Consider the following 18979-nt stretch of genomic DNA (forward strand, 5'->3'; position numbering starts at 1 on the left):
AAAAATATGGAGCTACTTTAGAACATTTACAGTATTTTAGGCAGAATGCCCTGGGTGGTCTTGAACCCTTGCAGATTTTTTTACCCTTCACATTATCTGGATATTTATTTATTTTCTGTCATTGAACTCCTCTTTAGAGACTTGACACCTGCTTCTGTATATAAGGACTCTACTTCTCAATTAGTTTTATACCTGTCTTTTATGAGTGTGTATTATGTATTTTTTGTATGTTATTTTTTTCATTATTTTTCTTATCTCATTTTACTATATATATATTTTTTTTTTTTCTTGTAATGTTTTCTTCTTGTAAAGCACTTTGAGGAACATCTTGTGTATGAAAATGGTGTTATTTTCTGAATGTAATAGCAAGTAGCAATCTTTGAAGAGGAGTCTCCTTACCAATTCATCCATCCATTATCCAACCCGCCATATCCTAACTACAGGGTCACGGGGGTACTGGAGCCAATCCCAGGCAACACAGGGTGCAAGGCAGGAAACAAACCCCGGGCAGGGCGCCAGTCCACCGCAGTTCTTACCAATTCTTTTGTTTTGTTTTGTTTTGAAGCCAAAGAAGGGGTTTTTCCATAAAAACTAAACACTACAAATGAAGTATCCAACAGATTCTGCATCAGAGAATTAGCATGGTGTTTAACTAACCTGGATGTATCTTTTTTGAGATGATGTGACTGCAGTTAAATGTTAATGCCGGTGTGTCTACTGAATCGCAGACACACTGTGGTTTGACGGGAGATTCATAGAAATTGTTCCTGTTTCCCTCATAGGATTCTGACAGGTTAGCTGCCGTGTCAGACCCTTTGCGCATATTGTGGTGTCGCCCAGGACAGAACACAACTTCATTTAAGTAGGGAAAAACTGGGATAAGATTTGAAGTGTGAAGACAGTCGAATGGCAGGGGAGCTGACGTTAAAGTGTTTCAAATCTCACGCAGGACACATTCATACTGAAGTTTAGAAGCAGTAAGAAATTTAAAGACAAAACCACCATGGGTAATTAAAACGATTAAAAAGAAGCTGCAAAAGAATAAAAAAAAAAAAAAATCACCAGGACCAGATGACATGCCGAAGGAGTTTAGTGAGCACACACGTAAACCCTTGATGCATATTTTTCAGACGTCAACATGCATCAGGGAAGTAAACAATTGAGGAAGACCGAGAAATAAACTTTTTCCTATTTAAAACGGGTGATCAGACTGATCCAAGTCACTGTAGGCCAGTAAGTTTTTAAGTTGTTATTTCTTTACTCAACACTGCAAGATGAATGTCGCCTGGTATACCAGATCAGCCAGTTTAACTCCCACCACTAGGTGGCAGTCTTAGAGGGGCGTTCACCTTAAGTATAAACCTAAAGAAGATTTTCTGTGTTGATGCGGAGCATTTCATTCTACAAGGTGAAATTCTTCAATATGAAGCTTTATTTTGTGTGCTGAATTCATGTCTTAAGATTTTTTTTTTTTATTATTTTTATTAATTTTATTTCACTCCATACAAAGCAATCAAGTTTTTACAAAAAGAAAAATAGAGTTAAGAACAGATCGATCCCCACTCTTGAGAGAGAGAGCAAGCCAAACTGCATAAAAAATGTTACAGCTTTTTGAGATTTTAAGGAAAATTCTGCCAAATTCTGTCCTCTCATCGTTAGGTGCCTTTTTCCAGTTTTATTTTGAACCTAATGCAGTTTTAAAACAGAGATGTCCACATTGCTATGAACACAAGCCCTTTATATTTAAAATATAGTAATAATAATAGTAATTGGATTTAGTGGGAGAGTATTACGTTAATAAGTTCAAAGTCTACACTGGCAGATGCCTTATTGTGTACGTTACTTACACATTCACTAAACAGGATGCTGGATATTTTAGTTCTTAGATTTAGGGAGGACTGTATTCATGAAGTCTATTTGTGTGTCACAAAATCACTTCCCCTGTAAAAAGCTGCAGTTGGATGTTCGGGGATTCAGGGTGCAAATCCATTTGTGTCAAACATCTCAATAGAAAGCATTCGGGAGCAGAGCCCGGTGCTCATTTACTAGTTCGCAGGTCCCATCACTTGTATTTAATTATCTCAGGCTCCATAACCACAACACAGTGCGGCGACAGCAAACCCTCATGTAGCCAGCGAGCGGCCCTGCAAGTTACCAGTTGACTTAATTGGTGGGTATTTACTCCGTTATCACAATTACCAACTAATTGTTTATTATGTAAAACTTATTTCATTGCATGCTGTTTCCATCTTTAAGGGAGAATGTCTGCTTCTGTTGAATTATTTCTATTTGCTGCTTTGACTTTGTTGTGCTGGCACCCTGACTGGGCTTTGTTTCCTGCCTTGTGCCCTGTGTTGGCTGGGATTGGCTCCAGCAGACCCCTGTGACCCTGTGGTTAGGATATAGCAGGTTGGATGATGGACTTTGTTGTACTGGTCAGTCCTGTCTCACCCTGCATTGTACTCTTTACCTTGAAAAGTACCTTAATTATGGTGCCTGCTGTCCGTGGTGCCATCTAAAATAAGATGTGCTGGATTTTCATGTTAGAAATCTGCTCGTTTTTTACACTGGCAATTTGCCTTAATATATTCCATGCTATTCCTTTATTTCTAAAAGGTTGGATTCCTTAATCACTTCTTGTATTAAAGTAATACATGAAACAAATCCACTGGCCTGCCGTTCAGCTCTTTGAAAGACGTGTAGGCCAAGTAGTGAATACCGGTGGGCCACCTCAAGCCTGTTGTCCCTCAAATCCACACTCGACATGAAGAGTGACGAGTTGCTGTTAATGTGCTGCAGTGTGATTTCTCTAAACTGTCTGACTTGACGTAAACTATAACTGAGTTAGTGCTATAGTAAGAAATTGAAATGTCTCTTGAGCTGAATTGATGCCGTTATGAGGGAATTAAATTGTGTTCTTTTAACAGCAGGGAAGACAAGTTGCCAGTAACTGTAACACCAGGATGGATGTGAAAGAGGAGGCTTGTGAGGCTGACATCAAGACCATGTTGATAACGACTGTAAATATTAAGGAGGAGGAGGAGGAGGACTGTGAATGGGAGCCTGTCCACCCTAACAAGGAGAGTCCCAGCATTAAGGAGGAGGATTATGAGCTGGTAACTGTGGATATTAAAGAAGAGGCCAAGGAGACGTCTGTCAGCATTGAGCCGCACAGACAAAAAAGTATGGCGAGTACTGAGCTCAAGGTGAGGTCTAAAAGAAGGAGGACTAAGGGAGAGTCATCTGTTAAAACTCGGGAAGGCCAGCCATCGTCAATACAGCAGTCTGGAGAAAGTAAGTGTGTGTGAAAGAGAAGTCTTGTGTGGTTTATGTGAAACTTTGCAGTGAGGTCAGATACTTTATGGTGAAAAGTGAGGAGAGCATCTCAAAGATGTTTGGTGTCTGGGGTTTAACTGTGAAAGAATTTGAGCTTGAGGAATGTCTGGGAGCTAAGCTAGGGGGTGACTTTGTCTGTTAATACTGACTGTGGACCTGCAAAAGTTTTATTTCCTACATTAGAGTTGTCAGCTGGAGGTTTTTTGATTTTTTTTTTTTTTTTAATTTTATTTCTGCCCTTTTCTCTCCTCCTGTCAACTAGCCATGTCTCTGTTCTTCTTTTTCTTTCAGCTATAGCCATTAGGGGTCACCACAGCGGATCATCTTCTTCCATATCTTTCTGTCCTCTGCATCTTGTTCTGTTACCTCCATCATCTGCATGTCCTCTCTCACCACATCCATAAACCTTCACTTAGTCCTTCCTCTTTTCCTCTTCCCTGGCAGCTCTATCCTTAGCATCCTTCTCCCAATATACTCAGCATCTCTCCTCTGCACATGTGCAAACCAACACAATCTCGCCTCTGACTTTGTCTCCTAATCATCCAACTTGAGTTGACCCTCTAATGTCATCATTTCTAATCCTATCCATCCTCGTCACACCCAGTGTAAATCTTAGCATCTTTAACTCTGCCACCTCCAGCTCTTTCTCCTGCTTTCTGGTCAGTGCCACCATCTTCAACCCATATAACATAGCTGGTCTCACTACCGTCCTGTAGACCTTCACTTTCACTCTTGCTGATAACCGTCTGTCACAAATCACTCCTGACACTCTTCTCCACCCACTCCACCCTGCCTACACTCTCTTCTTCACCTCTCTTCCACAATCCCCGTTACTCTGTACTGCTGATTCCATTTATTTAAACTCATCCACCTTTGCCAACTCTACTCCCTTCATCCTCACCATTCCACTGGTCTTCCTCTAATTCAAACACATGTATTGTCTTGTTACTACTGACCTTCATTCCTCTCCTCTCTAGAGCAGATCTCCACCTCTCCAGGGTCTCCTCAACCTGCTCACTACTATCGCTACAGATCACAATGTCATCAGCAAACATCATAGTCCACAGGGACTCCTGTCTAATCTCGTCTGTCAACCTGTCCATCACCATTGCAAATAAGAAAGGGCTCAGAGCCGATCCCTGATGTAATCCCACCTCCAACTTGAATGCATCCGTCACTCCTACCGCAGACTTCAGCACTGTCACACTTCCCTCGTACATATCCTGTACAACTCTTACGTACTTCTCTGCCACTCCCGACTTCCTCATACAATACCACAGCTCCTCTCAGTCACCCTGTCATATGCTTTCTCCAGGTCCACAAAGACACAATGCAACTTCTTCTGGCCTTCTCTAAACTTCTCCATCAACATCATTAGAGCAAACATTGCATCTGTGGTGCTCCTCCTAGCATGAAACCATCCTGCTGCTCACTAAACATTACCTCACTTCTTAACCGAGCTTCCACTACTCTTTCTTATAACTTCATGCTGTGGCTCATCAATTTTATCCCCCTGTTGTTACTACTGTCCTGCACATCCCCCTTATTCTTAAATATCTGCACCAGTACACTTTTTATCCACTCCTCGGGCATCCCCTCATTTTCCAAGATCCCATTAAACAATCTTGTTAAAGCTCCAATGCCATTTCTCCTAAACACCTCCATGCTTCCGCAGGTATGTTATCTGGACCAACAGCCTTTCCATTTTTCATCCTATTCATAGCTGTCCTTACTTCCTCCTTGCTAATCCGTTGCAATTCCTGATTCACTATCGCCACATCATCCAACATTCTCTCTCTCTCTCTCTCATTCTCTTCATTCATCAGCCTCTCAATGTACCCTTTCCATCTGCTCAACACACTCTCCTCGCTTGTGAATACGTTTCCAACTTTATCCTTTATCACCTGAACCTGCTGCATATCTTTCCCAGCTCGGTCCCTCTGTCTAGCCAATCGGTACAGGTCCTTTTCTCCCTCCTCCTTAGTGTCCAACCTCTCATACAACTCATCATATGCCTTCTCTTTAGCCTTCGCCACCTCTCTCTTCACCTTATCTCCTTGTACTCTTGTCTACTGCATCTCTCTGACTATCCCATTTCTACTTTGCCATCCTCTTCCTTTGTATACTCTCCTGTACTTCCCCATTCCACCACCAGGTGGCTATGCGCCATTGTGAAGAGGGGGGCTGAACGCACCCCAAGGAGACGCGGTCGCTCCTCTGAAACCCCTCTTAAATGGTGGTACGTTGGGAAACAAGTAACAGTTGTTTTTTTTACCTCATCTTTGCTCGATCAGCTGCTGTCTTGCTGCTGCCGTGCTGTGTGATCTGCATTTCATGCGGCACTTCGAACATTTAAAAGCCTGTACAGCACCTGAATATTCAATCTCTTTCCCCTGTTCTGTTACTTCACCGAAGTAATATTTTCCGTTTGTTTGCAATACTGCGATCTTTACTCTCATTTTTGTGAGACTTTTGAATTTTCCTACCTCCATTATCTCTAACCTGCTCTGCATATGTATCACGAGACTTGCTTCCAAAGGTTGTAAGTATGACGTGACTTGACCGTCTCACGGGAGGTGAAAGTGTCTCTTTGTCTTTCTGTGTCTCTTTGTCTTTTTGTGTCTCTTAAAAAGATCACATCTCGCCACAGGAGAAAAGTATCGTATCGTTGCAAGATTTTTTTTTTTTTATGATAGAGAGAAATTACATTCTGTGTAGGCATGTTATTCAGTGATCATAAAATACTAAGATAAACAAAACCCCAAAAAAATAGTACTTTAACTAAGAGACATATGTACAACGTATTTATCCAATATACATATAGACTAACATGAAATAAAATATCTGTCGTAGTTACAAGCCACAATTAGAACAGAAAATATGAGAAATTTGATTATTGAGAGGAGACCGTTCATTCCATCGAGACTGTTTGTTTAACTAATAGCTCAGCCATCCCAACATCTTCTCCAAATTCTTCTTAAAGGTTGTGCAGGTTTCTGCTTCAACTCCATGTCTCGATAGTTTGTTCTCTTTGTGTAAAGAAGTGCTTCCAGGCTCCAGTCCTAAACGCAAGTCCCCTTAATGTCCACTGGTGTCCTTGAGCACACAATTAACCCTTCAGCCAAAAGAATATTCCTGGATCTCCTTTATCAAGGCCTCTGAGGATTTTAAATACCTGGATGATGCACTTGGTGGTTCTCATCTGTGTGGCTTCAAGTGCTGTTATGTCCTTCTTATACTGTGCCCAGAACACCTTAATACTATTCTTAATAGTGCATTATATAGTCCAAGCAGAATGTTCCTTCAATGATCTAGTAAAACGTATTGAATGTAAACCAGCCTTTTATGTGTTTCTGTGCATTGTTTAGATGATGAAAATGTTGTGTGAGCCTAAACCCCTAAGTACTTTTCAGAGGTCTCTTCCTGTAGCTCGGTGTCTCCCATCTTGCATTTCTAATTGATGTCCTTATTGCCCTCATGTAGCACTTTGCACTTTTCTACCTTAAAGTGTATTTTGCAAGTGTCTGTCCACTTCTGAAGATTGCCCAAGACATTCTGAAGACCAAGGACCGGACCTCAGAGGGGCTCCAGTGATGACCCGCTTCTCTGTCCTCTTTGTCTCCTGACAGTTAATCAACTGGAGATCCAGTTTTGCAGGTCACCTCTAATACCCGCAGCTTGTACTAACAGAGTGAATCTTTGGCGAGGAGTCAAAGGCTTTTTCATGTCATAGTAAATTGGGTTGTATACTTTGCTTTTGTCAATTATTGCAGTTGCCTGTCCATAAAAATTCTAAAATAATGGTCTGGCAAGATCTCATGTTGATTGTTATTTGGTGTATTATTTCCATAAAGGTTCTTTTCTAATTTATTTCGTACACGCTGTGTTAACTGGCTTTGCCTGGGAAAGTTTCTAAAACAATGCGGCTCAGTTAAAGTTCCATCGGTTATTGGAATTATCATGTGATATAGCACTTTTATTTATACAATATTTGTAGTTTGTAGTTTGTAGTTTGTAGTTTATATATATATATACTGCTCAAAAGAATTAAAGGAACACTTTTTAATCAGAGTATAGCATAAAGTCAATGAAACTTATGGGATATTAATCTGGTCAGTTAAGTAGCAGAGGGGGTTGTTAATCAGTTTCAGCTGCTGTGGTGTTAATGAAATTAACAACAGATGCACTAGAGGGGCACCAATGAGATGACCCCCAAAACAGGAATGGTTTAACAGGTGGAGGCCACTGACATTTTTCCCTCCTCATCTTTTCTGACTGTTTCTTCACTAGTTTTGCATTTGGCTACAGTCAGTGTCACTACTGGTAGCATGAGGCGATACCTGGACCCTACTGAGGTTGCACAGGTAGTCCAACTTCTCCAGGATGGCACATCAATACGTGTCATTGCCAGAAGGTTTGCTGTGTCTCCCTGCACAGTCTCAAGGGCATGGAGGAGATTCTAGGAGACAAGCAGTTACTCTAGGAGAGTTGGAGAGGGCCATAGAAGGTCCATAACCCATCAGCAGGACCAGTATCTGCTCCTTTGGGCAAGGAGGAACAGGATGAGCACTGCCAGAGCCCTACAAAATGACCTCCAGCAGGCCACTGGTGTGAATGTCTCTGACCAAACAACCAGAAAGACTTCATGAGGGTGACCCAAGGGCCCCATGTCCTCTAATGGGCCCTGAGCTCACTGCCCAGCAGCATGCAGCTCGATTGGCATTCGCCATAGAATACCAGAATTGGCAGATGCACCACTGGTGCCCTGTGCTTTTACAGATGAGAGCAGGTTCACCCTGAGCACGTGACAGAAGTGAAAGGGTCTGGAGATGACATGGAGAACATTATGCTGCCTGTAACATCATTAAGCATGAGCAGTTTGGTGGTGGGTTAATGATTGTCTGGGGAGGCATATCCATGGAGGGTCACACAGACCGCTACAGGCTTGACAAAGGCACCTTGGCTGCCATTAGGTATCAGGATGAAATCCTTGGACCCATTTTCTGACCCTATGCTGGTACAGTGGCTCCTGGTGCACGACAATTCCTGGCCTCATGTGGTGAGAGTATGCAGGCAGTTCCTGGAGGATGAAGGAATTGATACCATTGACTGGCCACCACACTTTCCTGACCTAAATCCAATAGAACACCTCTGGGACATTATGTTTTGGTCCATCCAATGCCACCAGGTTGCACCTCAGACAGTCCAGGAGCTCAGTGATGCCCTGGTACAGATCTGGGAGGAGATCCCCCACAACACCATCTGTCATCTCATTAGAAGCATGCACCGATGTTGTCAGGCATGTATACAAGAACACAGGGGCCATACAAAGTGCTGCACAATTTTGAGTTGCTGCAATTAAATTTTGGCAAAATGGACTAGCCTGCCACATAATTTTTTCACTCTGATTTTTGGGGCGTCTTTGAATTCAGGGCTCTGTAGGTTGATCATTTTCATTTCCATCAAACGATGTGGCATCCTTTCGTTCCTAACACATTACCCAGTCTATATCAGTATAGATATCCAGGAGGATTTCTTTTTCCCATTGAGATCTGAAGTGTTTTCAAAGTGTTCCTTTCATATTTTTGAGCAGTTTATATATATATATATATATATATATATATAAAAACTGGGGCCAATATCTTTAGTTCACTGGAGCTCCTTACTCTTCAGTATGCTACTGTACATACAATTGGCCAGGAGTTAAATATCTGTGCCGTAGATCAAGTCCTGCTTCTCCCTGTGACTGACTATGACGTTTATCGATGATCTTTGGAAAACACAATTTTACAGAACACGATATTCATTTGTATTGAAGCAGGTAATATTATATATAAACGTCTATGCGTGGAAGTGTGTTTGTCTGTCTGGCCCAGAAGTGCGAGGCTACAGTATATAGCTCAAAGAAAATGACTCTATCGCCAAAGTGAATTCGCTGAGAAAAGAGAACCTCGCTTAGCATCTAATACACAAGCATGGTGAGCACATCGGCAAAACGAAACCTCCAGGGACAGAGAAACTCAATTAGCCTCTGATAGACAATAGAAGCGAGCACATCGGCAAAACAAAACCATCGAGGAAGGAGAACTTTGCGTAGCCACTAATAGACAAAACAGGGCAAGCACATCAGCAGAACAAAACCGGTGAAAAAATGAGAACCTCACTTAGCCACTAATGCACAACCAATGCGATTGATTGATTGAAGTGCCAGAATCCATCTTGTCCAGGAGCACGGGCTTACACAGCTAGTTAAGAATAATGGAGGATTTTCGCCATAAGTATAATTTAACTCTAGGTGTAAACAGTTTAACTCAGAGTAAGTGGGGCACAAAAATTGACACCAGTATGAAATGAAATAAACCCCAAATAAACTTACAAGATGGAATGTTGTTTTGCTATGGTAGAGTAATATATTTTGCTCTACTTTCCCCTATTATATTATTAATGTAGCCTTTGTCAGAATGCCTCAAATCGCACAGACGTGCCACTGTTTATAAGGTACTAGCAAAATCCCAGCGCTTCGCAGCGATGTCGTGTTTTAAAGAAGTTATGACAAAGAAAAGGAAACATTTTAAAAATAACGTAACATGATTGTCAAAGTAATTGTTGACAATATGTATATATATGTATATGTGTGTGTATGTATATATATATATATATATATATATATATATATATATATATATATATATATATATGTAGACTCGAACCCATTATGACAGCAGCAATCCAAGCTGTGAGAAAACAGTAAAAAGGAGGCATGTCAGACGTACATACATACATACATACCTTCATATCTATATACATCATTGTTTTGTTACGGGAAAATGGTTCCAGGGATATGAACATAAGTAGGCAAAGAATCAGAGAGAAGAGGTCCAATACTTCTATTTTATTTACTTAATTAATTATAATAATCAAACACATCTAATGCAATATAATGCAGACATACAAAAGCAAAACAATACTTACAAACATATGAAAAGGCACAGAGCCATCATCCCAGACCAGTAGACTGAGGGGGCCCGCTTGTCAGTCTTGTCAAAGGATCAACCCTTTTAGCCTTTCATTTCAGAACCCAAAATTTTTTTTCTAAATATGAGCTTTAGATTTTTAAAAAATTTTTTTTTTTTAAAATGCTTTTTCTTCCTTTAAATTTTTTCCATGTTCTTTTTCTTCCCGGGCTTATGCTAGGGGTCACCCCCGGACTCTTCTTAAATCTTTCCCCGGATTTTTCTGTTATTATTTCCATCTCCACATTCTTTAAAAAAAATTTAAGTTTTTCTTTCCCCTGGTCAGAATCTTTACACCCTTTTTAATAAGAAACTCTTTTATAAAGAAAACAAACGCCAACTTTTAAAATAATTGGTTCCCTAACATGACATATACCATTTCAATAAAGTTAAATCTTAAATTTTTAATTCTGCCAATTTCTTTCCTCTTCGGTTTAGGTTGCCACCACCCCAAAACCAAAATAGCGGAAAAAGTCCTCCCTACTTCACCGGCTAAACTTATCACCATTCATTTGCCCTTCACCCACTTTCCCAAACCCTGGCCACCTTTTTTCACTTTAATCACCCATTTTTGGGACATGGTTGAATCCCTTTTAAATTCCACACTTCCAAAATGCAATTCACTTCATTTTAATTCAATTATTTCTTCAATTTCAATGTATTCTACTTCTTATTAAGGTCATTTTTCAGAGACTCAATTTCTTTGGGTTTTTTAATTCACTCCCTCCCCCTACCATGTTTTTAAAGAAACCCATTCCAGAGCAATCTTTACTTCCACTGATTCCAATACAAAATAAAAGGGCCAGAGAACCCTTGATGTATCCCACCAAAAACTTAGAAAAACCTTTTATCCTCCTAAAGCCTCAAGCCTGACCTTTGTGCTTATCCTTAAATTATTATTCTTGCCACCCCATTCCTTAAACAATTCTCTCCCTTAATTTTAGTCCAAAGAAATTCTCATTTTTGGCTTTAAACTAAACCCAATAACCAATAAAACTTGATCTGTTGTGTTTTCCCTTTCCTGAAAATCACTTCTTCTCTCAAATAATCCCTTATTTAATAGTTCCCAATTCTTTCTTAAAATAACTAAACCCTTTTGGTCTTATACTTATTATCCACCCCAAAAACTTATCAAAATTATCTAAAATAAAAATTTTATATAGTTTTCCCCATTTCCAAACCCATTAAACAATTTTTAAACCCAATTTTCCCTTTTCCCCAAAAATTTCCCTCAATCTTCACAGTTAAATACTTTAAACCCAAAGTTTCCATTTTAAAACCAATAACGTCAAATTCCTCCGTAAACTTGAACCTGCAATAAAATTCCAAATTTTCCTCTCTTTTCCCTCATTTTTTTCCCCAAACCCTCCCAAGCAACCTTACAATTCCCCTTTTTGAATACGTTCTTTTCCCCAAATCACCGATGTGAATCTTTCAGCGGTTTCCTTGTCTGAAGGAACGGCCCTTTTTTCCCCCCTTCAGTGCCAACCCTATTCAACTTAATCCTTTTTAGGGGGGGCCCCCTTTTACCAAATTTTTAAACTCCTTTACGCCCCGCTCTTTCAACTTTTGAATGCTTCTTTATCCACTGACACTTCACCCAGTGAAAAGACTTTAAAACGCCATTTAAAAGCAGCCAAACAGGTGCTTTTTGGGACCAAAAAATATGAAAAAGTCGATTGTTTTTTATTTTTTTATGTGCGTCCGGCTCTTTGTTGTGTTTTCTGGCCAAATTTAAAAAACTTCAGAGAAAATTTAATTTTTCCCGTTCGCCCTTCCAAGTTTTTCCTTTTTTTGGTGCAATTCACTATTAAAAAATTTGTAATCTTAAAATTTTCACCCAATTATTAAAAAAGGAAAGAAATCAATCAAAAATCATAAAAATTGTCCAATATATTGACATAAAATTTTAAAAATTCGGATTTTTCCGATTTAAATGGTTTCTGTTTTTTTTCCAAATTAAAATAACATTCGCAGAGAAAAAGAAATCCAAATTAGATGGAAAATTTTAATTCCTTTGGGAATTAATAACAAAAATACTAAATAACAACAAAAAATTTTTCTTAAACAAAGCCTAAAACTTTTTCTAACGGGGGTCATTTAAAGTTTCTACAGTAAAAATTAGCATTAGTTTTGTTGAAAGTATTCCAATTCCATCCAAACTGTTTTTTAACAAAAAATGGGAAAATCTTTCAAATCCCTTTTAAAAGGTGTCTTTTTCTTAAGCCTCTAAAAATTGAATTTTTCCTTTTTAAAAAAGGGCCCATTCGTTACAGTAAACAAGAAATATCCAAAATCTTTTCAATTATAACACTATTTTTTTCCCAAACCTTCTTTCAAAGCTTGATTTTAATTCTTTATTGATTTTTGATGTTTTATTGTTAAAATGTTGTTAAGTCTTTTTCTTCTTAGAAACCTTCCTTTTTCCCCTTTTTTTTACCAAGGGGTTTTATTGTTTATATTTGAACAGCCACCTTTTATATTTTTCGTGTTGTTATACAAAAAAGGGTTACCATACCAGGTTACAATTCTCTTCCTACATAGTTCCCTACTTTGCATTTCTTGTGTTTATTGCCCCCAAATAGCATAATTGATTGTTTCCCTACCTTTCCCAAAGGGAAATTGGCAACCCAAATTTCAAGAATTACCGCTTTCTAACCAAGACGGCCCCGGGGGCCCCAAAGAGACTAACTTCTTGTTTGCTCCACAACAATGTATTTAAAATAATCAAAACTAACCAAACTTTCTAACAGAAACTTGGCAACAAACTTTTTCATAGGAAATTTTTATACTTGCTTTGCAATTGCAGTTCCCCCTAAATTTAAAATATTTTTTTTAATGCAAAAGGTTGTTTTGTATTCCCCAAAATTTTTCTATAATACAGCTACTGGTTCCATGAGGCCCTGACCAAAGTAGCTTTCTTAAGCCAGCGTTATTAAATTTTGGGGGCCCTTTTAAATTTTCCAAATTGTGAAATTTTTAATTCAATTCTGCCAAAGTTAACCCCGCTTTCCAACGGAAGGGGTAAGATCCCCGGGGTTTTATTTTTTAAAATTTTGTTTCCTTTTGTTACTCAAAGAATACTTTACCGCCCAAAAATTCCTGAAAGGAGAATGTTTGTTCTAAAAAGGCCAGGGTAGACATAAGAGCAAAGACAGAGAGAAGACCCAATACTCTTTTTTTACAATTTAAAAAAATCAAAACAAACAAGCAAAAATGCAGACATCAAAGCAAAACAAATTAAAAAAAAAAAGGGGAAGCCATCACCCAGAATGAGAGGGGCCCCTTGTCATCTGCAAAATCAACTTATTATTTCCCTTCCAAATTTCCCGGGCGGTGCGCATTCCCAAGTTAAAAGAAAATGGGGGGAATTTTCCCTTAATAAAATTTAATTGGTTCCTTCCCAAAGCGGCTACGCAAAGGGTGAACCAGTAGGAAAAATTTAAACCAATAAACCCTTCCAAGGAGGTGTTGTTTTGCATTGGTTATATGCTCACTTCCCAATAAAAAATTAGTTAAATGTAGTAAGCCCAAGGGGCCACTTTTTAAATCCGGGCTTTTCATGTCATAGTAAATTGGGTTGTATACTTTGCTTTTGTCAATTATTGCAGTTGCCTGTCCATAAAAATTCTAAAATAATGGTCTGGCAAGATCTCATGTTGATTGTTATTTGGTGTATTATTTCCATAAAGGTTCTTTTCTAATTTATTTCAGACACGCTGTGTTAACTGGCTTTGCCTGGAAAGTTTCTAAAACAATGCGGCTCAGTTAAAGTTCCATCGGTTATTGGAATTATCATGTGATATAGCACTTTTATTTATACAATATTTGTAGTTTGTAGTTTATATATATATATATATACTGCTCAAAAGAATTAAAGGAACACTTTTTAATCAGAGTATAGCATAAAGTCAATGAAACTTATGGGATATTAATCTGGTCAGTTAGTATATAGCTCAAAGAAAATGACTCTATCGCCAAAGTGAATTCGCTGAGAAAAGAGAACCTCGCTTAGCATCTAATACACAAGCATGGTGAGCACATCGGCAAAACGAAACCTCCAGGGACAGAGAAACTCAATTAGCCTCTGATAGACAATAGAAGCGAGCACATCGGCAAAACAAAACCATCGAGGAAGGAGAACTTTATGCGTAGCCACTAATAGACAAAACAGGGCAAGCACATCAGCAGAACAAAACCGGTGAAAAATGAGAACCTCACTTAGCCACTAATGCACAACCAATGCGATTGATTGATTGAAGTGCCAGAATCCATCTTGTCCAGGAGCACGGGCTTACACAGCTAGTTAAGAATAATGGAGGATTTTCGCCATAAGTATAATTTAACTCTAGGTGTAAACAGTTTAACTCAGAGTAAGTGGGGCACAAAAATTGACACCAGTATGAAATGAAATAAACCCCAAATAAACTTACAAGATGGAATGTTGTTTTGCTATGGTAGAGTAATATATTTTGCTCTACTTTCCCTATTATATTATTAATGTAGCCTTTGTCAGAATGCCTCAAATCGCACAGGCGTGCATCATATATACACACATACATACATACATACATACACACACAAATTATATATATGTGTGTGTGTGTGTATGTATGTATATATATATATATATATATATATATATATATATATATATATACTACTTACCTGTTCTGTTACACCGTCTTTAAAATGTAGTTTACCCGCAACCACTCCAGTAGTGCTCAATGTACCTGTACTTCTTAAAACGTTAATGTTTTACTGTTTAATAACTTATAGACTATATTTTATTATTTTTCCCTTCCACTCAGTGAGCAAAGCTATACACACACATATAGACACATACATATATATACACATATATATACCTGTGTGTATGTTTGTATGTATGTGTATATATGTATCCATTTCATGCCATTCACACTCACCAGCTTCTCTACCTTCTATCTGATTACTTTTTCCCCAAATCAAATTTCCATACAGCACTTGTTACCTTTCCTAACAGTGGTGAAATATCTATCAGTGTAGCATGTTCTTTAATTACTGGACAGACCTCAGAATTACCTGGAGATTGTGGTGCAGTGGAGAATAATGGAAGGAAACACCCTTTTTGTTTTCCCTTCCTTTCATCTCTCTCCTTTTGCTCACACTCACATTCCCACTCTTTTTCTGAGCACTCATCTGTCTCAGGTAAGTCACCCACAGATGTTTTAGGGTTCCAGTCCGATCTGGTTACTATCTCCCTAACGTTCACCATGAGTGGTTTTCTCTCCTTGTTTCCCCTGCTTTCTACTTTAGCAGTGGGTGTTCTACATGCTAACACTTCACATTCTTCACACCAACTGTTACATCTTTCAAAACTCTCTCACAACATTCCACAACTTTCACTTTCAGTCACTTTGCTATTTCCTTTCTCATACTGATCTCCCTCATTACCAATAATACAAGATAGTAACCCTCTTATAACATCAGCTGTCATCTTAATACCTGATTTCTGTTTTCCTGATTTTAATCCTTCCAGCCCCCTTCCATTTTGTGGCGTGCTCAGCTCAGCTTCTGCTTTCTCTACCTTCACTACGGGTTTCAGTTTCCTAGCTTTACCCTGCTTGGCTCTGCCACTCCACTGAAAGATGGCTGCTTTTAATATGAATTTAGGCATTTGAATCTACAATGCTACTCTAAAACAATTTGCTAACTTCGTTATGGGTTGGCCTACTTTTGACCCTGTAAGCAAACATACACATACATACACAAAGATCCTAAACGAATAAGTGACAAATGCATGTCCCGTCACTCCGTAGCACTTTAATTAGGGACTCACTACCACCAGAACTAATAAACATGCGGGTGTCCTCGTGACACACATGAAGCCTCTACACTTTGTTAGTTAAATTCAATTCAGCAACCAAACAATGTTTACTTCCACCGCATTTGTACACTTGGTGCCCTAAAATTCACATACATAAACAAACACGTTCATCAAAACGGTATTTGCAAACAGGGTGCAAAACATGGTTACCCCAAAATCCTGCCGGACTACGCCAATTGTTTTGTCTTGGTAGAGTAATATATTTTGCTCTACTTCCCCTTTTGTATTAATAATATGTAGCCTCTGTCAGAATGCCTCAAATCTCACAGACCTACCAATGTTTACAAGGTATTGTACGATATAACTTCTCCCCACCTTCCCTTCTACATTTATAACCTCAGACAATTAGGTGTAGTAAAAGACAAGCAGGAGTTAAGGTACAATTTAAACAATGTATTATTGGTAATATTCATAAATAATAACAATATGCCAAGTACATTTGAATATTGGCAACCATACAACCTGATTAAATGGTAATGTGTAGTTTCAGGTAGCACACAGACTTTATGTCTCTAGTTAAGGCGTCTTTTGTGCTCAGCTTTCTTCAGAACAGGCCGTATGCCTGTCTTAATATGGCTGCCGAGCTGTGCTCTTCATTGTGTTACTCTTGTCAGTTCATGGTGTGAGATGCTCCTTCATCATTTGGTAAGAGAGAGAGAGAGAGTGTGAGGAAGTGAGCAAATTTATAGATGTTCTGTCCAACTCCTAGAGCCAATAGGACGTCATGGTACTTAAAGGCTTCTGATACAAGCCAGTTCCAAAAAGCCATACTTCAGACCAATGGGGTGATAGAACATCTTCACACCTGACCCCAAACCATAGGTTAAGGTACAGCTTGGCAGTTAGGCAGCCTGACTTCCCTATGAGTGTTGACAGAGAGACTTTAGAGAAACATTAGCCAAGCTTGTTGAAGGCACTAACCCCCTGTAAAATTCAAAGAGACCCATTCCCAATAGCCAGGGGCAAACATGAATGCTTCTCACTAATGTAACACCAATATTTCATTGCTTTGCATAACTTACAAGTAAAGACATACAAAATATTTATCAATTTGTATGCAAAATCTCACATCACAACAAATGTGAAGTAAAAAGGAAAGCAAACTCCAAAACATAAACTTGGAATAAACTCCGCATGCGTATCGTATAACAACAGCAAGCAAACTAAACTAAACTCCACTCTAGATGCGGGCTTTTATTTTCTTCAGACAAGAATTTGTTTTCAAGTTTACCGCCAGGTGTTATGTTCACAGAGTAAGGAGAATGCAGTATTACAGTATTTATTTATTTATTTTTAACTTTATTAATATTGCTTCAACTTATTACAAGCCGTACCACTGATTACAGGCTGCACATTCACATAACACATGCAATGATGTGGAACATTTTAAGTATTGTGTGGTGTTACCACCAGGGGGCTCACATGAGCCCAAGACACAATAATGCCTAAAACAATTCTGGGTTCAAATAAGACATTTATTTATACACCACACCTTTCCAATAATCAGCCATCAAAAGATCAACAGCAAATATAATACAATACCATTTATTTTTGTATAGCCCAAAATCACACAAGTGCCGCAGTGGGCTTTAACAAGTCCTGCCTCTTGACAGCCCCCTAGCCTTGACTCTCTAAGAAGACAAGGAAAAGCTCCCCCCCAAAAAAAACCTTGTAGGGAAAAAATGGAAGAAACCTTGGGAAAGGCAGTTCAAAGAGAGACCCCTTTTCAGGTAGGTTGGTTGTGCAGTGGGTGTCAAAAAGAAGGGCATCAATACAATACCCAGAACAGAACAGGACACAAGTAATCCTCAATATAATAGTGCAATAGAAATATTACAAGAACAGCGCAGAATTTAACAGTAGATTATATCACATAATAGGATTCAGATATGTTCAGAGTCCTGGAGACTTCAGCCATCAAGCTGCCTCCCCCTATTGGCCATTGCATAGCTGAGTCAGTGCTGGGCCAGCCAATCGGGTGAAAGGACAATTCCAGTGATCCTCCATCAGAGATGACTTTATCTTAGGTAGGCAAAACAACTTGGCAGGAGGGCAGTGGCACCAAGTGCCACATTTGAGTATTGAGAAGAGAGATACAATACAATACAGAGATACAATATCTTCTTGAATTCTTCCTCCTCCTTCTTAGAGTGTTGGCTCACATCAGGGAGTCCGAATCAAGAGAAGTGTGGCTCCTTTTCAAGTAAGACCTGGGACTGTTTCTGGTGTCACTCTACTGCAAGTTGGGAGCATTTCTGGGTCACATGGAAACTAGTATTGTCCTCCCTGGGCGGCACCCTCTAGTGGCACCCAAGGACCCTGACAGGGCTGCACTGCAATTCTCATGCAACCCTATCGGTATCTTGATTGGGCTTAGCCTTAAGAAACACTGCCACGTGCCTTTTCAGTGGTATGAACTGCTCCTGGTATCCACATTCACTCAGCCCATTAATTATAGTTTGATCCCAATTGGGATGTAGATTACTGGGCATTCTGTCCAGGTTGCATCTCCACTCCTGCAATCCTTCCATTATGGTGTCCTGGTCAGACAAGGACTTATTCTCCACCCCCATCAGGATGCACGTCTGTCCTCCATGGCACTTACTGTATGATGGAAAAGAACAAGTTTAAAGAAGTACTGTGGGAAACTGCACACAGCATGGACCACAAAAACATCTACAGTTATTGGTTTTGGTGTAGAGGAGATTGTAGAAGAATTCCATCGCACAGGACAGTAACAATAGTGAGACTGAGAAAAGAT

The 18979-nt window shown here is 39.2% G+C and overlaps 1 protein-coding gene across 1 annotated transcript in view; it reads left to right on the forward strand.

The window, feature by feature from the left end:
• Positions 1 to 18979, forward strand: part of LOC120534707 (zinc finger protein 91-like) — a 143839-nt gene that overhangs the window by 86505 nt on the left and 38355 nt on the right. Inside the window, exon 7 of the mRNA XM_039762293.1 lies at positions 2928 to 3294. Coding sequence (XP_039618227.1) covers positions 2928 to 3294 — 367 coding nt within the window. The remainder of the gene's footprint in view (positions 1 to 2927; positions 3295 to 18979) is intronic.

Source organism: Polypterus senegalus, chromosome 8 (assembly GCF_016835505.1).
Source record: "Polypterus senegalus isolate Bchr_013 chromosome 8, ASM1683550v1, whole genome shotgun sequence".
Classification (NCBI taxonomy): domain Eukaryota; kingdom Metazoa; phylum Chordata; class Cladistia; order Polypteriformes; family Polypteridae; genus Polypterus; species Polypterus senegalus.